Source organism: Pelobates fuscus, chromosome 9 (genome assembly GCF_036172605.1).
Source record: "Pelobates fuscus isolate aPelFus1 chromosome 9, aPelFus1.pri, whole genome shotgun sequence".
Taxonomy (NCBI): Eukaryota; Metazoa; Chordata; class Amphibia; order Anura; family Pelobatidae; genus Pelobates; species Pelobates fuscus.
Window position 1 is genome coordinate 61,514,448 of NC_086325.1, and position 25,673 is coordinate 61,540,120.

Genomic DNA, 25,673 nt, shown 5'->3' on the forward strand with positions numbered 1-25,673 from the left:
TTACCTTGTGACCTTTATTATATTGTTATGTTATAGCATGGTGGTCCATGGACTACTGGAGAGATGTATTAATCAATATCCAGCTGGTGAACCTAGAAAGTTTGGTGTATACTCCATATTTGTCTTTCTGTGCACATTTGTCTCCCCAGCTAGTAATGCCAGTTAGGAACCAAAACGAGTTGTATTCTGTAGCATGGGGTCCACCACTGTCTCCTTGACAGGCATCTCCACTTTGGTCAGAATAGCCGGCACAGAACATATTCATATGGATAGAATATCTACTTGACCTTTTACAGATGGCACGGTCAATATATGGCACAGTGAGTTTTTGAAGAATAATAGCTTGCCCTCCTTCGAATCTTACATCTCCCCAGCCAGTCACAACGCTAAAGTATTGACTCTTCAGTAGATCATCTGTGAAGTCCTTGCTACCGATACAAATTGGTCTTACATAATCATTAAACTTTAGTGGCTGTTCAAGCTCTAAAAGAGCTATGTCGTTAACGAACTTACTCTTGGTGGCATTATAAGTAGGGTGTGGAATAATTTGTTTTACTTCCATGAACTGTTCGGTTCCCTCCTTAATCTCTGTATTATGTTCGCCTGTAAATAAAATATATAAAAATGTTGTATATAAAACCAAAAAACATGTTTGGGTAGCCAGACATCATGCTTGTCCTATTCAACAAGCCTCTAAACAAAACCATTAAAATGTACTGAACACAGTCAAGAAAAGAATAAGAAATTACACACATTCAGCACATTATGTTCTAATTTTCTGTTTTTGTTGTACAACCTTAACTAGGGTTGGACAACAACTAGCATACCTCAGTCTAAACCAACTGCGCACTCTCAAACTGGCTGATTAACCCCTTAAGGACACATGACGTGTGTGACACGTCATGATTCCCTTTTATTCCAGAAGTTTGGTCCTTAAGGGGTTAAAGGACCACTATAGGCACCCAGACCACTTAAGCTTAATGAATTGGTCTGGGTGCCAGGTCCATCTAGGGTTAACCCTGCCTGCTGTAAACATATCAGTTTCAGAGAAACTACTATGTCTACATATGGGTTAATCTAGCCTCTAGTGGCTGTCTCATTGACAGCCACTAGAGGTGCTTCCGCGCTTCTCACTGTGATTTTCACAATGAGAAGACGCCAGCATCCATAGGAAAGCATTCCTATGGACTGACTGAATAGCTGATGACGTTGTAAGGAGGAGGAGCCCGGTGCTGGAGAAAGGTAAGATTTTAACCCCTTCCTCCACCTCAGCCTTCAAACGAGTTTGTTTTCCTGGCACTATAGTGGTCCTTTAAGAGAGTTGTAGCCTAACCGCTGCTGAATTTTGCAAGATAATGGATATCATATAATCTGTAAAATCTTGTATCTGCATCAAATTCCTGTAAAGAATATACAATTAAAAGGGACACTCAAGTCACCATAACAACTTTATCTAAATGAAGTTGTTATGGTGCCAGGAAGCCCCCAGATGCACTCTTTAGATACACTTCTTTTCTATCTATGAGGAGCTACTGATTAGCTTAGAGCATCAGTTGACCACTCTAGTTAAAGGACCACTCTAGTGCCAGGAAAACATACTCGTTTTCCTGGCACTAGAGTACCCTGAGGGTGCCCCCACCCTCAGGGACCCCCTCCCGCCGGGCTCTGGAGAGAGGAAGGGGTTAAACTTACCTCTTTTTCCAGCGCCGGGCGGGGAGCTTTCCTCCTCCTCTCCATCTTGATCGCGACGTCATCGGCTGAATGCGCATGCGCGGCAGGAGCCGCGCTCGCATTCAGCCGGTCGCATAGGAAAGCATTTACAATGCTTTCCTATGGACGCTTGCGTGCTCTCACTGTGATTTTCATAGTGAGAAGCACGCAAGCGCCTCTAGCGGCTGTCAATGAGACAGCCACTAGAGGATTTGGAGGCTGGATTAACCCTCATTATAAACATAGCAGTTTCTCTGAAACTGCTATGTTTATAAAAAAAAGGGTTAATCCTAGAGGTACCTGGCACCCAGACCACTTCATTAAGCTGAAGTCGTCTGGGTGCCTAGAGTGGTCCTTTAATCAGCGGCCCCTCTGCCCTGCAGCACTCTGTGATTCCTGAAACAGAGTCTATAGCCAGATGCTGCCTGAGGAACCTACAAATCAGCGCTGGAGGCATGCATCAGGGTTAAACCGTTCGAGAACAGTTTAACCCAATAAGTTAAGAGTGCAACTGGGGCCTCATGGCACCATAACAACGTAATTTAGGTACCTAAACTGTTCCTTTAAAAAGTAACTTAAAATGTGAACATTTTAGTTGTACTAGAACAGCAATCAGAACAGAAAATTGTTGTTTGCCCATATTTTTAAGTACCATACATCAATGATAATTTTATTTAAAAACAAAAGCACTTGGCAGTGAAGAGGATACTTCTTGCTGAACTGCCAATTGCAGAGGTCCTACAAGTGTTTGTCTACATGCATTCATTTTCTTAAAATGATGATTTATTACACTAATCACAAGATTATGACACATGGTTTGAGAATGAATTTGTACATAATACACCTACATGCACACAAATAATCTTTCAAAGCTATTTTACAAACACCTTTCTCATATTGAATATCCTCCTGAGACCCAGCCCATTAACTTGTGTCCTCTGTACTAAACATCTCGTTCACATGCATCTCCTTTTATTTTTTTAGCTACTCTATCAATCCCTGCTATATGGTAAAGTGGACATCCTGAGCTTTCCTGTGATATGTCATGTGATAGGCTGGGATGCTGGGAACTTCCTCTTTCTTTTCATCGAACATGGATGACATATTGGAAGACAATTTTTTCCTTAGTTCCCAGGAGAATATATATAAGGATTTTGCCACACTATAGGGACATTTTGTGTTTTGAGAAACCCTCTTGCCATGTGAAACGCGTTAAGTGTATTTATTATTATTATTATTATTTACCTCACTCTGAGTGTATTTTTTCTTGTTTTATATTAATTACCTTTAAATAAAAGTATTTTTTTTATTAGACCTACCGTTGCTGCTATTCTGCTTGAACTTCCATATCCGTGGTGGGGATTGTACCACCCAAGCCCGAGGGATAGAGCAGTCCCCATCTGCTCCATCAAATGTGAGTAAATTTCTTACCACTTTAATTGTATTCTGTGCCTTACGGTACACACTATTTTGGTTTTTCTTTTTCTCCTATATTTCTGGAGGGAAAAGACCATTATCTATACCTACAAGTGGGCACTACACTATGATATCCTAAGCCCATATCCGCAGAGCTGCTTATGTTTCCATCATTTGAGTGACTGCAACCACCAAGAATCACACTATATCCACAGGTTGGAATTTTAGCTCCAGGATTAGCTCCAGGATTTATTTTTTATACTTTTTGGCTTGACATCACATTTGCTGTTTCTAAGAAGCACAAAGAATCCCAGGTGGGGATTATACCACCTACACACTACACACCGAGCAGTGAGTCTGCTCTGTGAATTGTAAGTATATTTCATATATTTTACTTTGATTTTTAAAGATACAGTGAGCAGTATATTCTGCCACCTTTTATCTTTTCGGTTGAATTACTCTGCTGCCACACAAGATTGGAAGCTTGGAGAACTACATAAATCCTTGAGTGGGGATTATTCCACTTCATGCTTTTCTAAACCAGAGCTGGATTTTAGCTCTGGGAAATGTGAGTAGTATCTCATTTATATACCGTACATATCATACCATTGGAGTTCCCCTTTGCTTTCTCTCCAAATGTTCTACTGGATCCCAAGTTTTATTCTGTGACATCACTACTATCAATACGTCTGCTGCTCCGTAACGAACCTTTCCTTACCTACTATTGCACTGCCTTACTTGAACATTTGTTAAGTTAATTTATATATTTATCACTTACAGGCGCAACCTTTTTTGCTTTTCTTTGTCTTTCATATTACACTCATATTGGTGGGTACTAGAGGGGGACCCGTCTCTTAATAGGTGTGCTGCCTACACTTTTTTAATTACAATTCTTGTTGCGTGTTAGCGCGGATTCTTCTTTAACTTTTCTATCAATTTGTGTTTATGCCCACCACTTTTTACAGAACAAATTAAACCAGTATTGGTGGGTTCTAACCTACATTTGCAAATCCTAGCTCTTTAATCCAATTACACAGTGTAGCGTTAGGGTTCCCCAACCAATAGTTAGGGTGCACCTACTCCTCTCAGACATGTTGCAGGAACCAAGCATGCAGTCCCTTCTTTGACAATATGGGATCATATGACATATAATTAAAGTATAGAAAGCAAATTTGGCATTTAGTGAATAGACTCCTTAGAACAATCTCACCATTTTTTACCTCTTCAAAATTTGGAATTGTAACAAAGATTCCATATATATATATATATATATATATATATATATATATATATATATTCTCTATTTTGTAATTATATATTCATTATTTTTAAAGGAACACTATGGGCACCATAACCACTGCAGTGTGCTATACTGATTATGTTTCCAGACCCCCCAATGTAAGTTGTCACACTGATTGCTTATGGTTTGACATATTACCTTGGCTACCAGGCTTTGGTCATTTCCTCCATGAGAGCCAGAAGCTCTCAGCATTGAGCCAAGCCCGGCACTACAAGGTTTAGCTCATTGGCTGAGAGCAACAAGCTGAAGCTCTCAGCCAATGTGCAACCTGAACAGCTGAGTTTAGCTCAGGTGAGTTAAGTGATGCTATGTGCAGGAGCTTCCTCAATGGAGGCATGGGTCGGAACCTTTGAAAAACATGTAATTTTCAAACAGTTAGCTGTTTTTCTACTTACATTGCAGAAATAGGCTGCAGGTTTGCAGTTGTTATGGTGCTTGCCGTATTCCTTTAATGAGTAAAAGAATACGGTCAATCATTTTCTTCTTTCTTTACCGATCTGATCTTCTATTGTATGCAAGTATCTCTTGCTGCATTCGCTTAATGTATTCTGTAACTATTAACATCTGTCAGTTGACATTTACCTGCAACTACAAGAAACTTTCCAGGTATATTAAAGCAATGGGCTGCAGTCACTATCCATTTCTCATTCACAATTGATCCACCACAGAAACCTACATTGTTTGTATTGACCAACAGGACCTGCACATGGAAAAAAAAAATGAAAAAATGTACATATTACATAGATACAATAGTTATTGCTGTATTTTCAAAATGACTCTTAGGTATAATTTTTGCAAATGAAATAGAGAAAAATATTATAAATAGCAATCTATTTACATTACTAAGTTTTAAAACCTTTATATTTTGTTGTGTAAAGTGTTCAACCAGGAAATGAACATTAAGTAGACACGTGCAATTCGTTTCGGTCTGAATTTAAATTCAGCAGAATTTCGGCTATTCGGATATTCGGATGCTTCCCAATGTCTGAATTGCCGAAATGCTGAATTTTGGAAGGGCCAAACTAAACCGAAGTGCAGAATTTTGAAAGTGCCGAAGTGCTTCGGATTTCTGAAAAGTGTCAAAACAGGAGAGGGAGGTAAAATGAAGGGAATAATGACAGTAATCTAAGCCTACCCCTAACCCTTACCCCTACCTTCCTCCAACCCTAAGGTAGGGGTAGAGGTAGGGTATTAGAGGTAGAGGTAGGTTAGGGGTAAAGGGTAGGGTTAGGGTTAGGAGTAGAGATAGGGTTAGGGGAAGGATTAGGGAATTGCTGAAGTCCCGAATTTCGGAAGTATTGAATTGCCAAAGTCCCGAATTTCGGAAGTGCCGAACCGAATTATTTGGCCATTTAAAAACAAAAAACAAAAAAAACATCTCAGCAACTAAATGTTACTCAACCCAAGAAAACATCCCATGTACCATAACCACAATAACCTGCTGTAGTGGTTACACTGCCAGTAGTGACCCAACAACTAAACAAGTAACAACAGCTCCTGCTTATAGATTCTCCTGTAAAGGGAATCCAGTTAGCTCCACTGACCTAAGCAGGGATGCTCTCATGAGCACAGCCTTCTATCAGGTTGTGCTTAGCTCCGGAGAGACACCTGGCTTCAGCCAGATATGGCACATATGCTCAGGGGAACCCAGGTTTGTTGTGAAACCATTCTTAAACAGTTTAACACATTATTCTGAGAGGAAGCCAGGTCACTCCTGGCACCATAACCATTACATCACATGGTAGTGATTATGCTGCTTGACTTTGCTGGTTATTGATGCTATTCTTTGATATTTAACCTTAAATCCTATCATTTGAGCTATTGCTGATCAGTGAGGGTTATCAGAACTTAATTTTGGCAATCCAAAAATATTTATTGTTCACAAAATAAATTTAACAGGTACCTGGTCTTTAACCTTTGGGACCTGGTCTCCCGCAGCAAACCTTGGATTGCAAAGATATAGTTTTGTTATATTTGTTCTCTAATGCAGAAGTGTTAATTTATGTATTTCCCTTTTATTTTAATGTAACGAATACAAATTCTTCAATAGTTTCTATTTTTTTCGTGTTGCATAAAAAATGATTTTCTTGTGGTTTAAATGAATCCTGTACTTTGACCAGATGGGAGGCATCTACCAGCACATTTGCTCACAGTATTCGCTAACAAACCCAAATAATACACATTGTATACTTTGGGATACCTAAAAAAATATATATATATTTTTTGCTATTAAAAGCTAACATGAAACCGATCATATGCATATAGTGTGCCAACAATTATATATTTTTGTTCCTCTTTCAGATTTTTGTAACTTTTTTCTTGATATCATATGTATGTTGTTTACTAAAGGGTTGTAGCTGCATTTTTGACCACAGTTTGCAGTAACTCAATATCTGATGTCGCAAAAGGAAATAACATAAAAAATACTTGGTGGTTATGTAATAAATTAAACTTGAAAGGAGATCAGCTCCCAAATAATTGAGTTTCTAAAACTCTTCATTGCAGATTACAAGAAACTATATATCCACCAGATGGCAGCAAAGTTTATGCTTATTTAGTGGAAGGAGAACATTGAGTGTTGCTAAAATGTGACAACACACAGGCAAACAGATTAAAATGCTGTTCCATGATTTGCGTTGACTGGAGAGAAAAAGTTGACAGCAAAGTAAAACACTTCTGATAAAAGGCATGATGGATAATTTGGGCCAACAGTAAAAACAGATGTGAGAAAGGCTGAACTTGATGGACGCATGTCTCTTTTCAGCATACGTAATAATACTTGTGAAATCCTAAAACAATGTTTGAATGTCTAAGAAACCGTTCTAGATAGTAAATGTTTGAAAGAGTTGGCTAAGGTATTTTTGAATAGTAAAAACGTGCTTTCCTAACAGATTATCATTGCTGCTGGTGTGTAGAAAATTCTTCAAAATGGACAATTCTAAAGTCATATGTCCAGGGTATAATTATTCTTCTTTACTCCTTTACTAGTAAGTACCCATTCACTTATATATTTACACTTTTGTGCAATAAAACAACAGAATTTTTTTTTTTTTTTTTTATTATGGAGTAGAGGAGTGCAATGGTGTAAAATCTGTTAGTCCATTTGTATACGTGATGAAGGTAAGGGGTTTAAGCAAGGTCATAGACATAAAAGATGGGGGGAGAAATGGAAGGGGTGAAGGAGGCAGAGAAGTTGTCAATAAGGTTTCTAGAACAGAAAGGGATCCACTGTTTGACAATGACTCTACAAACAGCAACAGTAAAACCAAGTAGCTGTATATTTCTGATATTTTTCTGCCACACTCTATATAAGTTCCTTGCCTACACAAAATCTCCCTTTAGACTCACAACCAACTTTCAGGATATAAAGGCCCTACTAGAATTAAAGGGACTGCTCGAAACGTTAGCTTAATGAAGCAGTTATGGTGTATAGATCATGCTTCTGCCGTCTCCCTGCTCAAATTCTCTTCTATCCAAAAGTTAAATCACTTTGTTTATGAAGCCCAGGTCACGACTCCCTGCATGTGACTTCTCAGGGTTTCTTAACACTTCATTTATTGCAAATTCTGTTTAATTAAGCTGTGTGGCTGGGGCTGCATAAACAGAAACAAAGGTGATTTAACTCCTAAGTGGCAGATAATTGAGCAGTGACACTTCAGAAGAATGATCTATATCCCAAAATTGCTTCATTAAGCCAATGCTGTTTTGGTGACTATTATGTCCTACAAGTTGAATATGGTGATGAGGAAAAACTCTGGTTCGTTTGCTAGAGGGAGGACGGCTACAGATATTGTTGCAAAAATTATATTTTTATAATTGGTCTGCAATAATAAAAAAAAAAAATGTTTTGTCATTGTGCGGAGTTTAGGTCAAGTTTCAAGTCCCTATTCCAAGATTTAGTATAGTATAAAGGACTTACATTGGGCAATGACGGGAGAGGGATGAACTTGCATGTGGATCTAGTTTTGGGTCCGAACATAAGAGCTAAACAAAACCTCTTTCTACAAAACAATGGCAATATTGCCTTTAACCCCTTAAGGACCAAACTTCTGGAATAAAAGGGAATCATGACATGTCACACATGTCATGTGTCCTTAAGGGGTTAAACAGAAACAAAATTAATTCAATGTGTAATGATACAGATTGCTATTGAGCAGACATTTTACATTGTCCACTCAGCAACCAGTTTTAAAGAAATCCCTACCTCTCACACCTCCCCCCCCCCCCCCCTCCCTCACCCTCCCCTAATTGTCATTCTATTGTCAAGCTTTGTATAGTAGTTTAGTAGTGGTTTTTAAAATTCAACAGTCCAGTTTGAAAATAACAAGATTGCATCTTTGGAATATACATTTATATTTTTATATCCTTTTTTTCCATTTGTGTCTGTCATATCCCATATAGTAGAGAATTACAAAATGCATTGTTTCTTTTCAAAGCATTAACCAGATATTTCTCAAACGTTAGCAAAATAAAAACGTCAACATTTCAGTTTTCTAACATCTGACTGTCTGGGGTTGAATATACTGCCCTACAGAAACTCAGAGATCCCAGTACAGTATATAATGGATAAATAATTCAATTGCAATGCCTTACACTACAGTTAAATAATTTATATTGCTCTTCATAACTCTAGACATAATAACAATACCTATTATAAAGTAAAATGCAATTTTAGGTGATAAAAAAATTGTCATAGTGATTTACGTATTTTTATTAAACGTATATCTTTACATTCCTATTTGATAATATTTGATGTCATGTTTAACCCTTTTCTTCCCCAATGTGTTTTATTATTAATAAGTCACTATAACAAATATAATGCATTCAAATTCCATTTCTCTTAGTCTATGACTAAGCCCACGGTTGGACAAAATATATTGGGCAAATAGGATAATTGTCAGAGTGGAATAAAAAAACTCTTATAGCTGTGTTTTACCCATTAAGATACGTGACAAATGAAGCTTGCAATTTTTACAAAGAACCGTATTCAAATTGTGATGTAACATTTATTTTTGTGAATAATCTGCAATGTTCTTCTTTAATGAATGATCCAGTTGTATGAGACTTTAATATATATACATATCATAACTTCCAACATTAGCAAGTATAAAATTGGGACAGGTGGGTGGCCCTAAAGGGGCATCACCAATGACATAGCTTGCGTCACTGGTTACGCCCATAATGGGTAAGCCCCTAACCTAAGCATCTTCTGCAGTGTCCTACTGCCCATTCACTGCTCAAGCACATCTAATAATGCTCCTGAATTGTGCTGCTCAAGAACAGTTTCTTGGTTACCCTGGATGTGAGACACCAGGGAACAAAATTGGGACAGCGGGACAGGACCTCTGAACTGTTGTGAGGAACCTGCTGTATGTTAATAAAATTACATATTAATTAAAAAAAATTAAATAGCTACTGGCCTAGTGTTTTCTGTGGTTTTGTAAGGAGTAGTATTGCTAAGATGTTGCGACTGAGTTACACCAGCTAAGTAAATTGCATTTTGGTTCAGTTCGTCTGAAATTCTGATTGGTCACCTTAGCCTGAATCTGTAAATAGCTAATAATGCATAGATAAATTGTATAGTAAATTAACAAAAAAATGAGTACCTGCCATGGAAATTCACCTTTCAGACTGTCAGTCCCTCCAACAATCTTGGTATCTGGATCTACAGTTACAGGAATAATATCGTCAGAGGTCTCCTCAGGCGTGGTTACATTCTGTACGTTAATACTGGTCGAATTGCTTTCTTCAGAATCCAAAATTGAACGGGTGATAACTTTTGGTATAGCTTCAGGTGCACTAACTTTTCCACATGGATATAATACTGTGAATCATAAAGGGAGGCAACATTACTTTTGAAACATATGGAAATTGTACTTATTTATGTAATAAACGTTTGCCAAAAATTAAAAATGTTTACTGTAGGAATGTTATGTTTAAATATATTACAGTGGTTATAAAATAACATTGCTTTTTGTTCAGTTAGGTTTAAATAATTTGACATCGCGTAATTTATAATAGCCGGTCCCAGATAATAATACTAAAGGACACTTCAGGTACCAAAAGTATACATGTATGCAAAATAACCATACTGATGCAAACAGATAAAAAAAAAACACCTAGAGTCAGAGCTCTGACTATTTTTATTCTAATTCTGTGAGGAAGTAGAGTAACACTTAGTAACAAATATTAGCTGTACATCATCCATAAAACCTTGCACACAGTTTCCTAATTCAATTAAGCCAGATGCTTCCTTTAATTTGACACCAGGCTCTTTTGCTCTGTGGAATGAAAAGTTATCGATGTTAAGCACATACAAACTCAATGACTCCCCCAATAGTACTGGATTGCAGTAGCTTAAATTGGTGGGCTGCTTAACTATTCCAAATAAAATGATAGCATGTTTATTTAAAATGATAAAAAAAAATAAAAAATTTACAGGTATAAAAAACCCAAACAACAACCCATTCTTAAAATGGCAAAATTGGTCTTTATTTCATGGAATATGAGACAATTTTATTTTATTGAAGGCATTCTGCAGTTTCATATCTTTTTCTTAATGGTATATATATATATATATATATATATATATATATATATATATATATATATATATATATATATATATATATATATATATATATATATATATATATATATATATATTTCAGGAATCAATTAGGTGTCTCAATATTTACGTATCCATGTTTCTTATACATAAATTTAGATTTTCTTTTTCCATAGGAGTGGTTGACATGCTTTCACGTAGGTGCAATCTCATATCTCCTTTTTCCCCTCTATATATGCCTTGCCAAAGAAGGATACTTGAGATCCAAGTAACGCATACCTTAGCGTACTTAAATTCTGTCATCCCAGCTGTCATATTTGTCTTATTATATGCCTTATGTACATAAATATAAATGTTCAGTGAAAAACCAATAGGTAGGGCAAGTAGGTCATATAGAATTATAGAAATATTGGTTTAGTCTGGCGAATTCAACCTTCTCACCCAAACCAAGCTGAAAGGTGCTAAACTAAATCGCGCCAATCAGCTCACAGGGAGGAGAGGAATTTTGCTGCCCAATCTGGCAAAAGGGCGCGAAATTCGGTAACACCAATCGGTGCTCAGGGAAGAGAGGGGTTTTGCCACCCAATCAGGAGAAATGGCGTGAAACCCCATTTGAAATAGCGCATCCTCCTCTGATTGGTCACATGCACCCTGCAGCAACCAATCAGCGCCGGTTCGTGCCAATCAGGAGAATGGCGCAAACCCAGTTTGAATGAACGGGAGCAGGTGAAACTCACGAATACATCACAATTACATTGGGAAACACAAAATGCAAGGGAAAATCGTGGGAATATAAATTGGGAACACAAAATACAAAGGCAAAACATATGAATATTCAGTGGGCATGGTACTTATTGGTGGAGGCCCGCTACAGAAACGATTACACAAATCTTCAAAAAATTATCAAATTTTTTTACAATTTGTTCCATGTTAACTCACAGTAATAAAAAAAATAAGTTACATTCTTTATCATAAATAGGACTATTTTATTAATTGAATTCTAATTAGATAAGGAGATATATTCCTATATGTACTATAGGAGTGCAGCTATTATCAAACAATAATGTACTTCTTGAAGAGCAGAATACAATGTCCTTGTACTTCCTGTAAATGTCACTACCGAAACATTGGACACAACATCTATGCCATCAGACCAAAGATATTAGTGCTCTCTCAGATGATATGTCAAGTTATGAAGCCAGAAAGCCAGACGTGATTCATGATACAAGGTGCCAAAATAATTGTAACCTGCTTTTCATTGCATAGTTACGCAAGCGAATCAGGAATAGCAGAAAAAGGAAAAACATGACCAGAGCCTAAAAGTATATTTAAATACCTGCATTTTCACATGACTTGCCATCTTCTGCCAATCGGTATCCACTTGCACATAAACAAATAACTTTTTTTATAGGATCGTCTTTGCACATGTGTTGACAACCACCATTTGCAATGGAACATGTGACGGGCAATGCTGTAAAGTAGTACAAACACAATTAGTCCGGCTTGAATCACATTGTCCAGCCAACAAGTTACACTATGAAAGCAAAACCTCTGGATTTAACAATACAAATGGATGTCTGATAAAGCATTGTTTTGCTATTAATTTATTAGATAGGTTCACTTTGAATTGACCTTGACTGCAAAACCTACGTGGATAAGGAGCCGGTTCTATATTGGAAGAAAACAAACGTATTCGTTTCACCACTCCGCAACAGATTGCAAACAATTAAATGAAGAACCTATAAAACTTTTGGACACCTTGCTACCCTCAGCATATTCACATATAACCCAAAGTACATTCTATATCTAATCCAACCACATTTTCTTCCTCACTTCAACCACATTTTCTACTTTCATTTTAGACACAAAGGACCATACTAATACATTGGTTAAACAGGGAAATTCCTGGTGGGTCACCTCAGACTAAGTTATTCTGAATTCTTTGGCTTTGGACATTTTGTCCACCTGCCATTTTATCTCAGTGAGTGAAATAAATTGTGAATCTAGCACTGTGTGGAAAGAAAATGGGAATATGACTTTACATTAGACATGTGCCCCAGTGAAATTTTCGTTTCGTACGAATGAAAAAAATAAAATTTCAGTGGTCAATCCCAAATTTCATCTGCAAACCATTCATTTTTGAACGGAATTTGTTAAAAAAATGTTTAGTTTTCCTCCATTAGGACAAAAACAGCACTGCGCATGCCCCCCCAAAAAGTAGGGAGGGTTCCGGTAGCGCTAAATAAATAATGGGGGGGCTAATGTCCCCCCAAAGGTCCCCACCCATGTGCGGCGGGTGGGGATCCTAAATAAATAATCGTGGGCACCTAATGTCATCCCAGGTCCCCACCCATGAGTGACGGGTGGGGACCCTAATAAAATAAAGGGGGGACCTAATGTCCCCAATGGTACCCACCCATGAGCGGCAGGTGGGGACCCTAATTAAATAAATAATAGGGGGGGACTTAATGTCCCCCCCAGTCCCCACCCATGAGCGGTGGGTGAAGACCCTAATAAATTAAAGGGGGGACCTAATGTCCCCTCTGATCCCCACTTATGAGAGGCGGGTGGGGACCCTAATTAAATAAATAATGGGGGGACCTTATGCCCCCTCAGGTCCACACCCATGAGCGGCGCATGGGGACCCAAGCAAATTAAAGGGGGGACCTAATGTCCCCCCTGGTCCCCACCCATGAGCGGCGGGTGGGGACCCTAATTAAATAAATAATTGGGGGGACCTAATGTCCCCCTTGTCCCCATCCATGAGAGGTGGGTGGGGGCCCTTATTAAATAATGGGGGGGACCTAATGTCCCCCCAGTTCCCCACCCATGAGCGGCAGGTGGGGACCATAACAAATTAAAGGGGGAACCTAATGTCCCCCCTGGTCCCCACCCATGAGCGGTGGGTGGTGACCCCAATGGATTAAAATGGGGAGCTAATGTCTTCACTAGGTCCCCACCCATGAGCGGCGAGTGGGAACCCCAATTAAGTAAGGGGACTTTATGTCCCCCAGGTCCCCACCCATGAGTGGTGGGTGGGGACCCTAAATTATTAAATAATAGGGGGGACCTAATGTCCCCTCCTAGGTCCCCACCCATGACTGGTGGGTAAGGACAACAAATAATATAGTGACTAGGGGTCCCAAAGCTCCTAGTCACTCCCCCCCAATAAAAATACCCTACCTTCCCTCGCACCCAGTAATAGTGAAGGGCGGCAATAAACTAACATTGTAAAATAAAATTTCATACTTACCATTTGATGTCTTCTTTTTTCTAAAAAAAAGACAAATAAAAAACCATAGTACCTGTTAAACTTTGAAAAAAAAAAAAACCTGAGCGCAAAAAAAAAATATGACGAAAAAGAAAGAAAGCAACCAATCAGAGGGGTATGAGTCAAATTACACAGCATGGGGACATTCCAAAGAACTTTCTCTTGCTGTGTAAATTGACACAGAGCTACTCTGATTGGTTGGATTTCAAGCCAACAAGAGTGCTGTGACAGGTAACTTTAGAGACTTACTTAAACCAACCAGAGCACTCTGAGCCTAATTGCAGGTGTGGGAAGGCTTTATAAACCTTTCTCTGCCCAGCGGAGCTCTTTCTGCGCCGTGCACTCCATGGGTGAAGATGGATTATTTTTTTACCATCGGGATTTTTTTTTTGTCTGATTTTATTTTTGCGCTCAAGTTTTTTATTTTATTTTCAAAGTTTGATGGGTATTATGTTTTTATTGGGCCTATTTTGGGGCTGAAAAAATAAGGTTTTTAATAAAAAATAAAAAATAAAATGGTATGAAATTTTATTTTACAGTGTTAGTTTATTGTCCTCCCTTCACTCTTATTAGGCGGGTGGGTAGAGGTAGGGTATTTTTTATTGGGGGAGGAGTGACTAGGGGCTTGGGGACCCCTAGTCACTTTATTATTTGTGTTTACCACCCGACATTAGATCCCCCCAATTATTTAATTATTTAAGATGCCCACCCGCTACTCATGGGTGGGGACCAGGGGGGGCATTAGGTCCCACCCTTAATTTATTAGGGTCTCTACCTGCCACTCATGGGTGGGGCCCAGGGGGGGACATTAGGTCCCTCCTTTAATTTATTAGGGTCCCCACACGCCGCTCATTGGTGGGGACCAGGAGGGACTTTAGGTCCCCCCTTTAATTTATTAGTAGCTGCCCAGTCACTAGTACTTTTAAATTTGTTCAGGGGCATGCAGGGGGATTTAACCACCCTTTTATAAATATAGGGGTCATAGTGAGCCCCATACTGATTTATATTTAAATGTGCCTCAAAATCAAGCAGAGCCCCTCCTGAGTTTGGGTTTTGGATCTATTCTTACTTTACATAATTTCCCTGCCCCTTCAAATTTAGAGCAAAACAAAAAAAAATTACAGTGAAGAAGTGGTGGAAGGGAATAAGGATTTAAATTTAATTCTATCGGCCACAAAAAGTCTATAATTATTAGCATATTTTTTTCTAATAAATATCACTGGATTTAATGAATTGGAAGCACATTTGTCTCTTCTAGTCATAATTTTTTTTTTTTTATTTTGTATTTTTTAAAAAGCCTGTATAACTCGCATATTAATATAAAGGACGTTTATGACCCCCTTTAATAATAATAATTGTGCCATGCAAACTAGGGAATGGGCCCATTTGCTAATAATGTCTGTAATGAGAATATACCCCTACAAGCAGGATCCAGCCAAACAGAAGACAGCACAGAGGAGAGATACGTCTACCGGACCTTAGAGTGGCCGGACTCGACGTAATAGGAGAAGTACAGAGTCAGGAACGATCCGAGGTCAAGGGCACAAAGAGACAGCGTAAACGAGAACTAGCCGGGGTCTGGTACACAGGAATCAGCAAGCCGGCAAACAGAACAGACAAGGATAAAGCGAAAACGAAGTCAGAATACAAAGCCAAGGTCAAATACGGAGAAACACAACTGAACACAACAAGCACTAAAGGGAACTGTAGCAGAAACCACGATAGGGCAAGGAGCTAAGGGAAAAGGGTAAGTATAAGTAGCCTTCAAACTAATGTGATTGGCTCCTGTCACTTCCACACCCCCAAAAGGTAAGTGTATGGGGTGATTGGCATGACAGGAGCCAATGGGAGCCTTTTTGCAATTTAGGCTCCCACTGTCTCTTTAAGAGCGCGCCCGAGACTCGTGGCGCGCTCTTAGCTGCAAGCGGGACATGTGACCGAATCTCGCGGTCACTGCCCGTCCTCCTGTTCAGAGAGTCGGATGAGCCGCAGGACCGCGCGCGGCTTGAAGAGAGGACCGCGGCCGGCCCCCGGATAAGGTAAGTAATGCTACAGGGTTCTAATACAGGTCCCTCCAATGCCCCCACCCATGGGGATTAACAATGGTATGTCCACCGCCACATTGTCATTAATAGCCCCCCCCCCCCCCCAGCCAAAGCCTATGGGGGGACAAGGCATGTTTACCCTCTCTTCTATATATATTTTTTTAAATAACTCATATTGCCCACCAGAAGGTAAAAAGTGAAAAAAAAAACATTAATTCCGATAAGGTCTTTTATCAGGTGTCATGTGCCTAGTAAATTAAATGAAAATACCTAATCCAGTATTTTCAATGTAAAATATAGTTATCAGGTTCAATATTCAAACCAATATTTATGTTTTCTGTAAGCGTTTAACATTGGCAATTTGATTGATCAAAAACTAATCAAAAGCTTATAGGGAGCCCTATCAGCTCTAATTAAATTGAGAACCATGGATAGATGTTGGAGGATAGCTTGAGAGAGAAATATTTTGAAAACAGTGAAGAAAAAGACAATTGTAAGGTGGAGAAATGGAAAATGACGGTGGGGGTGGGGGTGAGAGATCCACAAAAATACATTCCTCCATTTAAACACACATACACACCCATGCATTCACATACATGACACATTTACAGGTGTGATCAAAATGATCAGCTGTTTGCAATGAACAAATCAAATAAAAGCAATTGATGTAGCTCAACACAACAAATGCTTCTAGTGGTTTTTCCAAATTCAACTGAAAATGCAACTTACAATGGCTACTCTAGTCTCAAAATTATGTGAAAAACCCTCGCGTGACAGCAAAAGACTTACAGCCAGACTTGATGGCAACAGGCACGGAGGTTTCAGTGAGCAAAGTAAGGTGGGTACTTAATGCAGAAGGTTTCCATGCCAGAAAGCCAAGATGTACACCACTACTGACCAAAAAGCACAAGAAATGTTGGCCCCACTATGCTCAAAATCATATAAATAAGCCGCAGAAGTTTTGGGATTATGTTCTGTGGCGAGATGAATCAAAACTGGAACTTATCGGCCAAATGGATCATTGGTATGTCTGGAGGAAGACGAATGAAGCATACTCTGAAAATAAAACTATCCTAGGAGATATTGTCCGTCTGTCTGTGAGGAAGCTGAAGCTTGGGCTTCATTGGACCTTTCGACAAGACAATAATCCCACGCACACCTCAAATTCCACCAAGGCTTCTTTGCAAAAGAAGTCCTGGAAAATTCTACAGTGGTCATCACAGTCACCTGGCTTGAACCCCATAGAAAATCTCCGGTGGAATTTGAAGAAGGCGGTTGCAACATGCAAACCCAAGAATACTACTAAACTGGGGGCAATTACTCACGCGCAATGGGCAAAGATTGCTCAGAAACACTGCCAGAAGCTGGTATCTGGCACTGCATCATGTTTGCAGCAGGGCAAAACAAAACTACTAAGTACTAAAAATGCTTGCCATGAAGGGGTAGAATCATTTTGAGACTGAAGATGTCATTATAAGTTGCATTTTCAGTTGAATTTGGGGAAACCACTGGACATATTCATTGTGTTGAGCTATTTCAATAGCTTTTGCTTGATTTGTTCATTGTAAACAGATGAAATTCTGTACATTTTGACAATAAATGCGATTTTCCAATGGGGGTTGAATGATTTTGATTGCAACTGTACATATATGTACTTCATAACACATTAACACTAATACTAAGAATTGAAATGCCACTGCATTCACACATGCTAACCCTCCACACAAACATATTCCTGCATTCAGATATATGCAGACATTCTTCTCGGATACACCGTACATTCTCATTTGCATGTGCTCTTGAAAGATACACCCCTGTATTCACATACACAAATCCAGTGTCCTCATAAATACGTCCATGCAATGCATGTAGTAGCTGTGAATGGATCTGTGAATTTGACTGCAGATGTGATATTGTATTTATTATTGCTGTGGTTAGGTTTATGAGCTTTTTAATGTGGCTGTAAATAGGCTGTAAGTCTGTGTTTCTACAAGTGGGGCTGTAAGAGACTGTGTTTTACTGCGTGGTTGAGAGTCCACCTGTGCTTTACTGTGTGATTCTGAATAACTCTGTGTTTTATAGGCTAGCCGAAAGTGTTCATGTATTTTTATTGAACTGTAAATGTGAGTTTGTTTAATATGAGGCTGTCGGAATCTGTTTGTTTTACTATGTGTCTTTTAGTGGGTTTGTGTGTGTTTTGTTGGTCTATTGTGAATGGCTATACATGAATTTGATGATTTGTCACTTTTTGACTTTCACAAAGTCACAATGTCTCCATTACCATCAACCATATATCCTCTGTGATATACTTTCCTGTCTCTGCCATCCCGCCACATGCCCCCCACATCCAGTCACATTTCACACATATTTACCCTCACACGTAAAGAAGATTTTCTTCTCCCACTCCACCTCAGACATTTGTTTTTACCTCACTACTATCCCGTCCACATTCTTTTCCATATTCCCACCAAAGTTATATTTCCCACCTCCCCAAAAGCCTAAAAATGTTCTCTAATAACCCTCATCCTATTCACATTTGCTCCTCCACCTTCTACAGTCATGTGTCCTCTTTATCCTCTGATATATTACTTACATATTTGGCCTTGAAAATGAGAGAAGACAAATTCTGTAATATAATGCCCTTCATGTAGCCTGGCCTGTGTTAATCAGGATACAGTACAATAAACTGTGTAAAGGGGTTCTGGAGGAATTGTAACACACAACAAAAAATCTAAGGTCAAGTGGTTAAAAAATGTCTCCAGAATCCCAAGATGACATTCATTTTCCATAATTCACACTTTGTTTTAGGTTAGGGTTAGCATGAGTGCTTGAGTACTGTAGTGTTAATGTTTAGTGTTAGTATAGCACAGGTATTGCTGTTTAGCGATAGTGTCTCAGACTGAGAGTAGTGGGAATTAAATATATTAGAATTTGAAAGATACCCGAGTTATTACATGAAGCTTAATTGTCAAATAAGGAAATTATGAGTATTGCAGATGTTCTATGGACCTCACCTCCTAAATTTACACATTTAATGATAACAACACTACCCTCAAACCCCTTCCTCCATTTATATTTAGTTCCCCTTAAATAGTGTGACAGACCGTTTGATCCCCTAGGCTGGTACATACCCTCACCTCCTCTAAAAAAAAAACTATAACACTATGGATTAACCATCCAACCCATATCTCTCAGCATCAGCGGCCTGCTACTACTCAGAACTGCATGTCTTTTGCCACAAAGCCGACATGGTGCTACCCTAAATCAGCGTGGAACTCTAAAGCGGATCACAAAGTCACTGCGATCCACTAAAACTTTAAATAGAGCACTTTTGGTCCCAGGTGCATCTATCTGGGCGCTTTTTGGAGGGTTAACAGAGGAGGTGGAGAGGCATTGACTGACACAGACTTGGGGGAGCTCCATATACTCACGGAAAGCGCTGTGTATTTAAGAGACTGAGGAATTCTAGCCAGCACTCGAACTCTGCACCAGGTTGTAGGCTAGCCGCGTCCCGCTGAACTTTGTACTTCCATTGAGTTCACGCTAGGCACATCCAAACCGGGAGCTCCAGAGAGACCTTTCTGGGAATGCATGGCATGTGGGGGTGTTTGTCATTATTACCTGTGTTTTGCTGTGTTTAGTGTATTGCGCTCTTTGTGTCCAAGGTATAATCAATTTAACCGAGAGCTAGACACAGAGGCGCCTGGGCGGGTTTGTACTGCAATGAATGAAGACCCCATGCTGGGGGGGGGGGGGGGCGGGGGGATGGAGGGAGAGGGGCAGCTGGATATGAATCTGTGTGCTTGTCTCAAAACAGTTCTTATCCCTTCACTACATCTCGATTAGTGTTTGGTTGAGACAGCGGTACTTCGTGCAGGAGGGTATAATCACTCTGAAGCTGTATTCACTGGGAAAGGAAGGTGGTAACCCATCTTCTCGAAGATATACCACCACAAATGCCAATCACAGTCTCTTGATAACTATGTTTATTTTGATTTTCACTTAATAACCTCTGAACTGTACTTGGTCATGTGTGCCCACCTTATGCCCAACCTCATTTGCGACTGCAGACTTTTCTTACTACCAATTCACAATTCTGGAAACCACATTATTCTTATCTTTTCTACATATTCAATAAACAACCAGTTTAATTTGATTTCATGAGAAACTAAGAAGCCTTTCATGAATGATTTAAATGCTTAATTTTGAAATGGCTCAATGCATTTGGAGAGGAATAGGCCATATGTCCATCATGTATATAGAATTAGTATACATACTAATTGTTTTTACTTACCCAGTTCACAGTTCCTTCCTGTGTATCCTTGCTGACACCAGCAAAGGTAGGCACTAACATCATCTTTGCAAACTCCTCCATTCATACATGGACTTGAAAGACATTGATCTCCGTCTGTGACAAAAAAACATGAAAACATGCATGCATTTAATTATGCATCTTTTTCATTGGGGATATCTAAGACAGTTTGCAAAAGCAGCAGATCTCTTCTTTACTAAAAGAAAAAACAAAAGCTGAACTAGTTTACCTAAAAAAGGCAAATCAAAAGGTGTATGATAACAATATACAAATATATAAAGGGCCAGCAGAAACACCTCTCTGGTAACCTATAACAGGTTCAATTAGGAATGAACCTCTGGTAACCTGTTAATAGGACCATACAAGGGTCACAAGGTCCCTCTTTTAGACTTAAATAAAGGAAATTTCATCTATGGCAGAGAAAGTTATTCTTTACAAAACAACCAATACATATGTGGAATTCTCTAGCTAAAGAAGTTTTTTTAAAAGACATAGTTAATCATTTTTTTTCCCCCAAAAAACATCCAGATGTTGAAAATTCAGAGATAAAATCAGGGAAAAATCTGACTGTAATTGTCTAAAAATTTTAAATCACTTCAAATTTCGATTTTTTTTTTCTTCTTTTGGCTCAACAGCAGCAATACATAACCTGATCTGTTGCATAATCTGAACTACTGATGCACCTACTGATGGGCTGAAAACCAAAACCGAAAATGACTTTTTCAAATATTTTTTTCCCTTTATCTAATGATTTATTTGTGCTATTTAGATTCCAATATACTTTAGATTTCATTAAATGATGATGATTTTCTATTAAATTCATGTAATGCCCGTTAATCTCTGTACAACTAAAAACATGACATATACCAGATGTCACTGATGGTATAGGCATCAGTACACACGGTGAGGAGCACACTGTCTGGCCAGCTGATGGGGGATTGAAGGGGAATACTGATTAAAAATAAAATTTGCTCAGACAGTCCTTCATTTTGAAGCACTGCCCAGCAAAAAAAAGGTCCTAACTCCCAAGGATCTGGTAATTTTGAAATCTGTCAGCAGATTTAGAAATGCAGGAGTGTGCTGGGTACTAGGACAAAACAATTCATCAGCAGTCTGTGCATTTTGGCAGGTATGGGCAGAACATAATAAGTTAATTTATGAGCTGACCGGCCGCCAGACTGTAACTTACCGCTCGCGGTGTGACTGTATGTTTGCCACAGACTTTCCCACTGCTCACATGTCGCTTCCGGGTACACAGTAGTGCAACAGCGGTGTGTTGTCCTGTCACAGACACGTGACCCAGCTGCAAAATGGCAGCACCCAGGAGCAGAGCGCATGACTCGGACAGCAGCAATGATTTGCAGTGGGTCCAAGAGGCGACTTGGGAGCTACCGGTGAGGGAACTGATAGAGTTTTAGGAGTGCAGTGGTTTAAATGTTACAGCACAGTCTGCAGACTGTACTGGCTCTCTCCCTCGCACCCGGCGGCACACAGGGCAAGCTACCGGGTCCCCTGCCAATGTCGTGTTTCTCGGTCATTGACCGAGGACCTGACAAGTCACTATGCCTGATTTTCGGCTGATTTGAGCCATTTTAGGCCGAAAATTTAGGTGCATCCCTGATCTAAACTTTTGTATAATCCCTTTCTAAATAATAATTATATATTAATGGATCACTGAAGGACAACTGTCAGATTTTAATTTCTTGTTCTTTGAAAAACTTTATTACATTACAAAATATATAATATATATATCTATATATTATAGGGACGGGGAGGGACGGCGGAGCGGCGGGGAGACCTATACCTGGGGGGAAAGGGGGTTCCATCCTGGGGGAGGGTGATCGTCGGGGGGGCCCTGGTAGCCCAGGGGCCTGGTCCAGGGGGGTAGGGTTAGGTCCCGTGATGTTAGGGGTGGGGCGGGGGGCGTAGGTCGAGAGTTAGGTCTTGTTCGGGGTCCAGCAGTGTTAGCCCCATGTCAGTCAGGAGTGGGGGTGAGCGTGGGGGGTTGCGGTGCAGGTCTCTGTCAGGGAGCTTGGCAGGGGAGGGGGTCGGGACCCCCAGGAATGGCTCACGGGGGTGCACATCGAGGAGGGAATCCAGGAGTCGCAGTCCCCGAGGCGGAAAGGTCCAGGCCTTAGGTGCACAGCGGCAGGGCAGGACGTGGCAGGAGGCCTTGGTGGCGGGCAGGCGCTCCCTGGGGCGGGGTGGGCGGGTGACGCCGGTACGGTACACCTTGCCCAGGACTTCTTCTCCTCGTTTCCGGTCTCGGAGCCGCTCCTCATCAGTATTTTTGAGGCACTGGGCAGGCTCCCCGGTTGGAGGGAAAGGGGCGGATGTCGCGCATCCAGGACAACCAAAGGATGGCATTGCAGCCCCGGGTACCTCTGGATCGAGGGGCTTGGTCAGTGAGTCCAACGGATCTATGCATCCCAACGCTTTAGTACATGCACTGCAATCACTACTCCACTCATTGGGAGTGGGGGGTGCCACGGGGGACAGCGTGGGTCGGGTTCAGGCGCAGGCGGCGGCGGTCGCGGGAGCGAGCGAAGGGGTCTCGGCTGCATCAGGCCTCAGTGGAGACCCCGGGGTTTCAACCAGCACAGTGGACACGGGATCTGAGCGGGCCAAGCTAACTGGTGGGGTGCCGGTTGCTGCACGGCAGCACGCCTACGTGTCGTTCGCGGGTCCGCTGGGGGTTCACCTCAAGCAGGAGGTCAAGGACAAAATTTGGGAGGGCGGATACTGTGAGATCTTTTCTCTTCTTCCATTGGAGGACTATATTGACCTCAAGGAAGAGGATAAGAAGGACGAAAAGAAGGAGGAGGAGGAAAAGCGGAAGCGTTATCGCAAGATCCCAAAGTCCTTCGGGAACTGGTTGAGGGCATTCTGTGTTTTGGCCAGCGTGATAGGCGAAAAATCACCTGGATCCTGCTCCTTCCTGTTCTGCTATTTAGACGGGATTTGGGAAGCGTACCGCACCTACGGGGGGCTGGCCTGGTGGCGGTATGATGAGCAGTTCAGGCAACGGCTAGCGGCCAATCCGGGTATGAGGTGGGACCAAATGGACCTGCCTCTCTGGATGAAGCTGATGATGGCCCAGAAGGCGCAGCCCTTTCAGCATGCGGCTGGCGCAAAGGGTCAGTCCACCTCGTCGGCCGCCTCGCAAAAGGGCTTATGCTGGCTTTTCAATGAAGGCCAGTGCAAGTGGGGTGCGTCCTGCCGCTTCAAGCACGAGTGCTCGGGTTGCGGAGGTGCCCATGGACTGCAGCGCTGTTTCAAAACGGGTAAGTCGGGGGGAGCCACGGCCCCTTCCGCGAGTGGGGGTGGGGGGGGCTTCTCCTGCCCCGGGGTCTAACCCCAGTGAAATTAGACGCGATGGAACCTTGGCTAAGCCTCTACGGTAACAGGGCGGATGCCGAGCTACTCTGGGATGGGTTTGGGCAAGGGTTCTTCATCCCCTTTCGGGACAGGGGTGGCACACGGGACTTGCGCAATCTGAAATCGGTGACGGAATTCCCAGGGGTGGTACGGGACAATCTTGCTAAAGAATTGATGCTGGGCAGGATGGCGGGACCATTCCAGGCACCTCCACTGGAGGGCCTCTGGGTTTCGCCACTCGGGGTAGTACCTAAGAAGGAACTGGGGAAGTTTCGGCTTATTCACCACCTCTCCTACCCCAAGGGAACATCGGTGAATGACGACATCGACAAAGACTTGTGCTCGGTCTCCTATGCATCTTTCGACCAGGCAGTCGAACTGGTGAGACGGGCGGGGTGTGGGGCGCTGATGGCTAAGTTGGATATCGAGGCTGCCTTTCGGCTGCTCCCGGTGCACCCAGCGTGTCACCATTTACTGGGTTGTCACTTTGAGTGTCGATATTTCGTGGACCTGTGTCTCCCGATGGGCTGTTCCATTTCGTGCTCCTACTTTTAGAATTTAGTTCGTTTCTCGAATGGGTGGTACGGGTTGAGGCGGGGTCCAAAGCGGTAGTGCACTACCTGGACGACTTCCTCTGTGTGGGACCGGCGGACTCCCCCGAGTGCTCGCACTTGTTGCGGACTATGGAATGGGTGACGGGCCACTTTGGGGTGCCGCTTGCAGCGGACAAGACCGAGGGCCCGACCGAATGTCTTAGCTTCCTGGGTTTGGAAATAGACTCCGTGCTCGGGGAGCTTCCGCTGGCTAAGTTGGAGGGGCTGAGGGGCGCAGTGGCCACGGTGGCTCGGGCGCGCAAGGTGACGCTAAGGCAGTTACAGGCAGGGTCATACCTATGGGCAGGGTGTTAAGCCGCAGCCTGTCAGCGGCTACGGCGGGGGTGCGTTCCCCGCACCACTTCATACGTGTGTCGTTAAACATGCGGGCTGATTTGGGGAAATGGGATGCCTTTCTCCGGGACTATAATGGGACGGTGTTCTTCCAACAAGGGGGCGTGTCGATATCGGAACTGGAGCTGTTCACCGAGGCCCCTCATGCGTAACCTGGCCTTCCTGGAATTGTTCCCGTTGGTGGTAGCGTTGGGTGCCCTACCGGGCTCGGCATTGTGCCCGGTGGCCGCGGTGACGCGGTACTTGGCTTTGAGACCGGCAATTGGGGGGCCGTTGTTGGTGCACGCGGACGGCTCCTCCCTCTCTCGTTTTCAGTTCACTAAGGTCTTCCGCTTGGGCCTGGGCAGGTTGGGGCTGCGGGCTACTAGCTTCGGGACACACTCCTTCCGCATCGGGGCAGCCACGGAGACGACACGCCTGGGGCTAGGGGACGATCTGGTGAAACGGATCGGTAGGTGGGAATCAACGCGGTTCAGATCCTATGTTCTTTGGGTTTATTGGATTTATAAGGCGGGCCGGGGGGGCTGCGGTGGGGAGACTGGGTATTGACACTTTTGTCTCCTTCTTCCACAGGCCAAGTCGCATGGATCGTGGGCCATTCCTTTGTCTTCTGGGCCGCAAGGAGGGCTGCAGCTCGAGCTCGGGGCCAGCAGCTGGGCTTTCCGAAGGACCAGTTGACTGTGAGATGGTTTGGGTATAGGGGATTTTGTTGGGGGGACGTATGCA

At 41.8% G+C, this 25,673-nt stretch overlaps 1 protein-coding gene across 1 annotated transcript in view; it reads right to left on the reverse strand.

Annotated features, from left to right (window-relative positions):
* The window catches only part of F9 (coagulation factor IX), a 60,308-nt gene continuing 34,635 nt past the window's right edge, over nucleotides 1-25,673 (reverse strand). The window contains exons 4-8 of the mRNA XM_063433525.1: nucleotides 20,605-20,718; nucleotides 12,331-12,465; nucleotides 10,033-10,250; nucleotides 5,009-5,126; nucleotides 1-603 (exon numbers count right to left, since the gene is read on the reverse strand). Coding sequence (XP_063289595.1) covers nucleotides 53-603; nucleotides 5,009-5,126; nucleotides 10,033-10,250; nucleotides 12,331-12,465; nucleotides 20,605-20,718 — 1,136 coding nt within the window. The 3' untranslated portion in view covers nucleotides 1-52. The remainder of the gene's footprint in view (nucleotides 604-5,008; nucleotides 5,127-10,032; nucleotides 10,251-12,330; nucleotides 12,466-20,604; nucleotides 20,719-25,673) is intronic.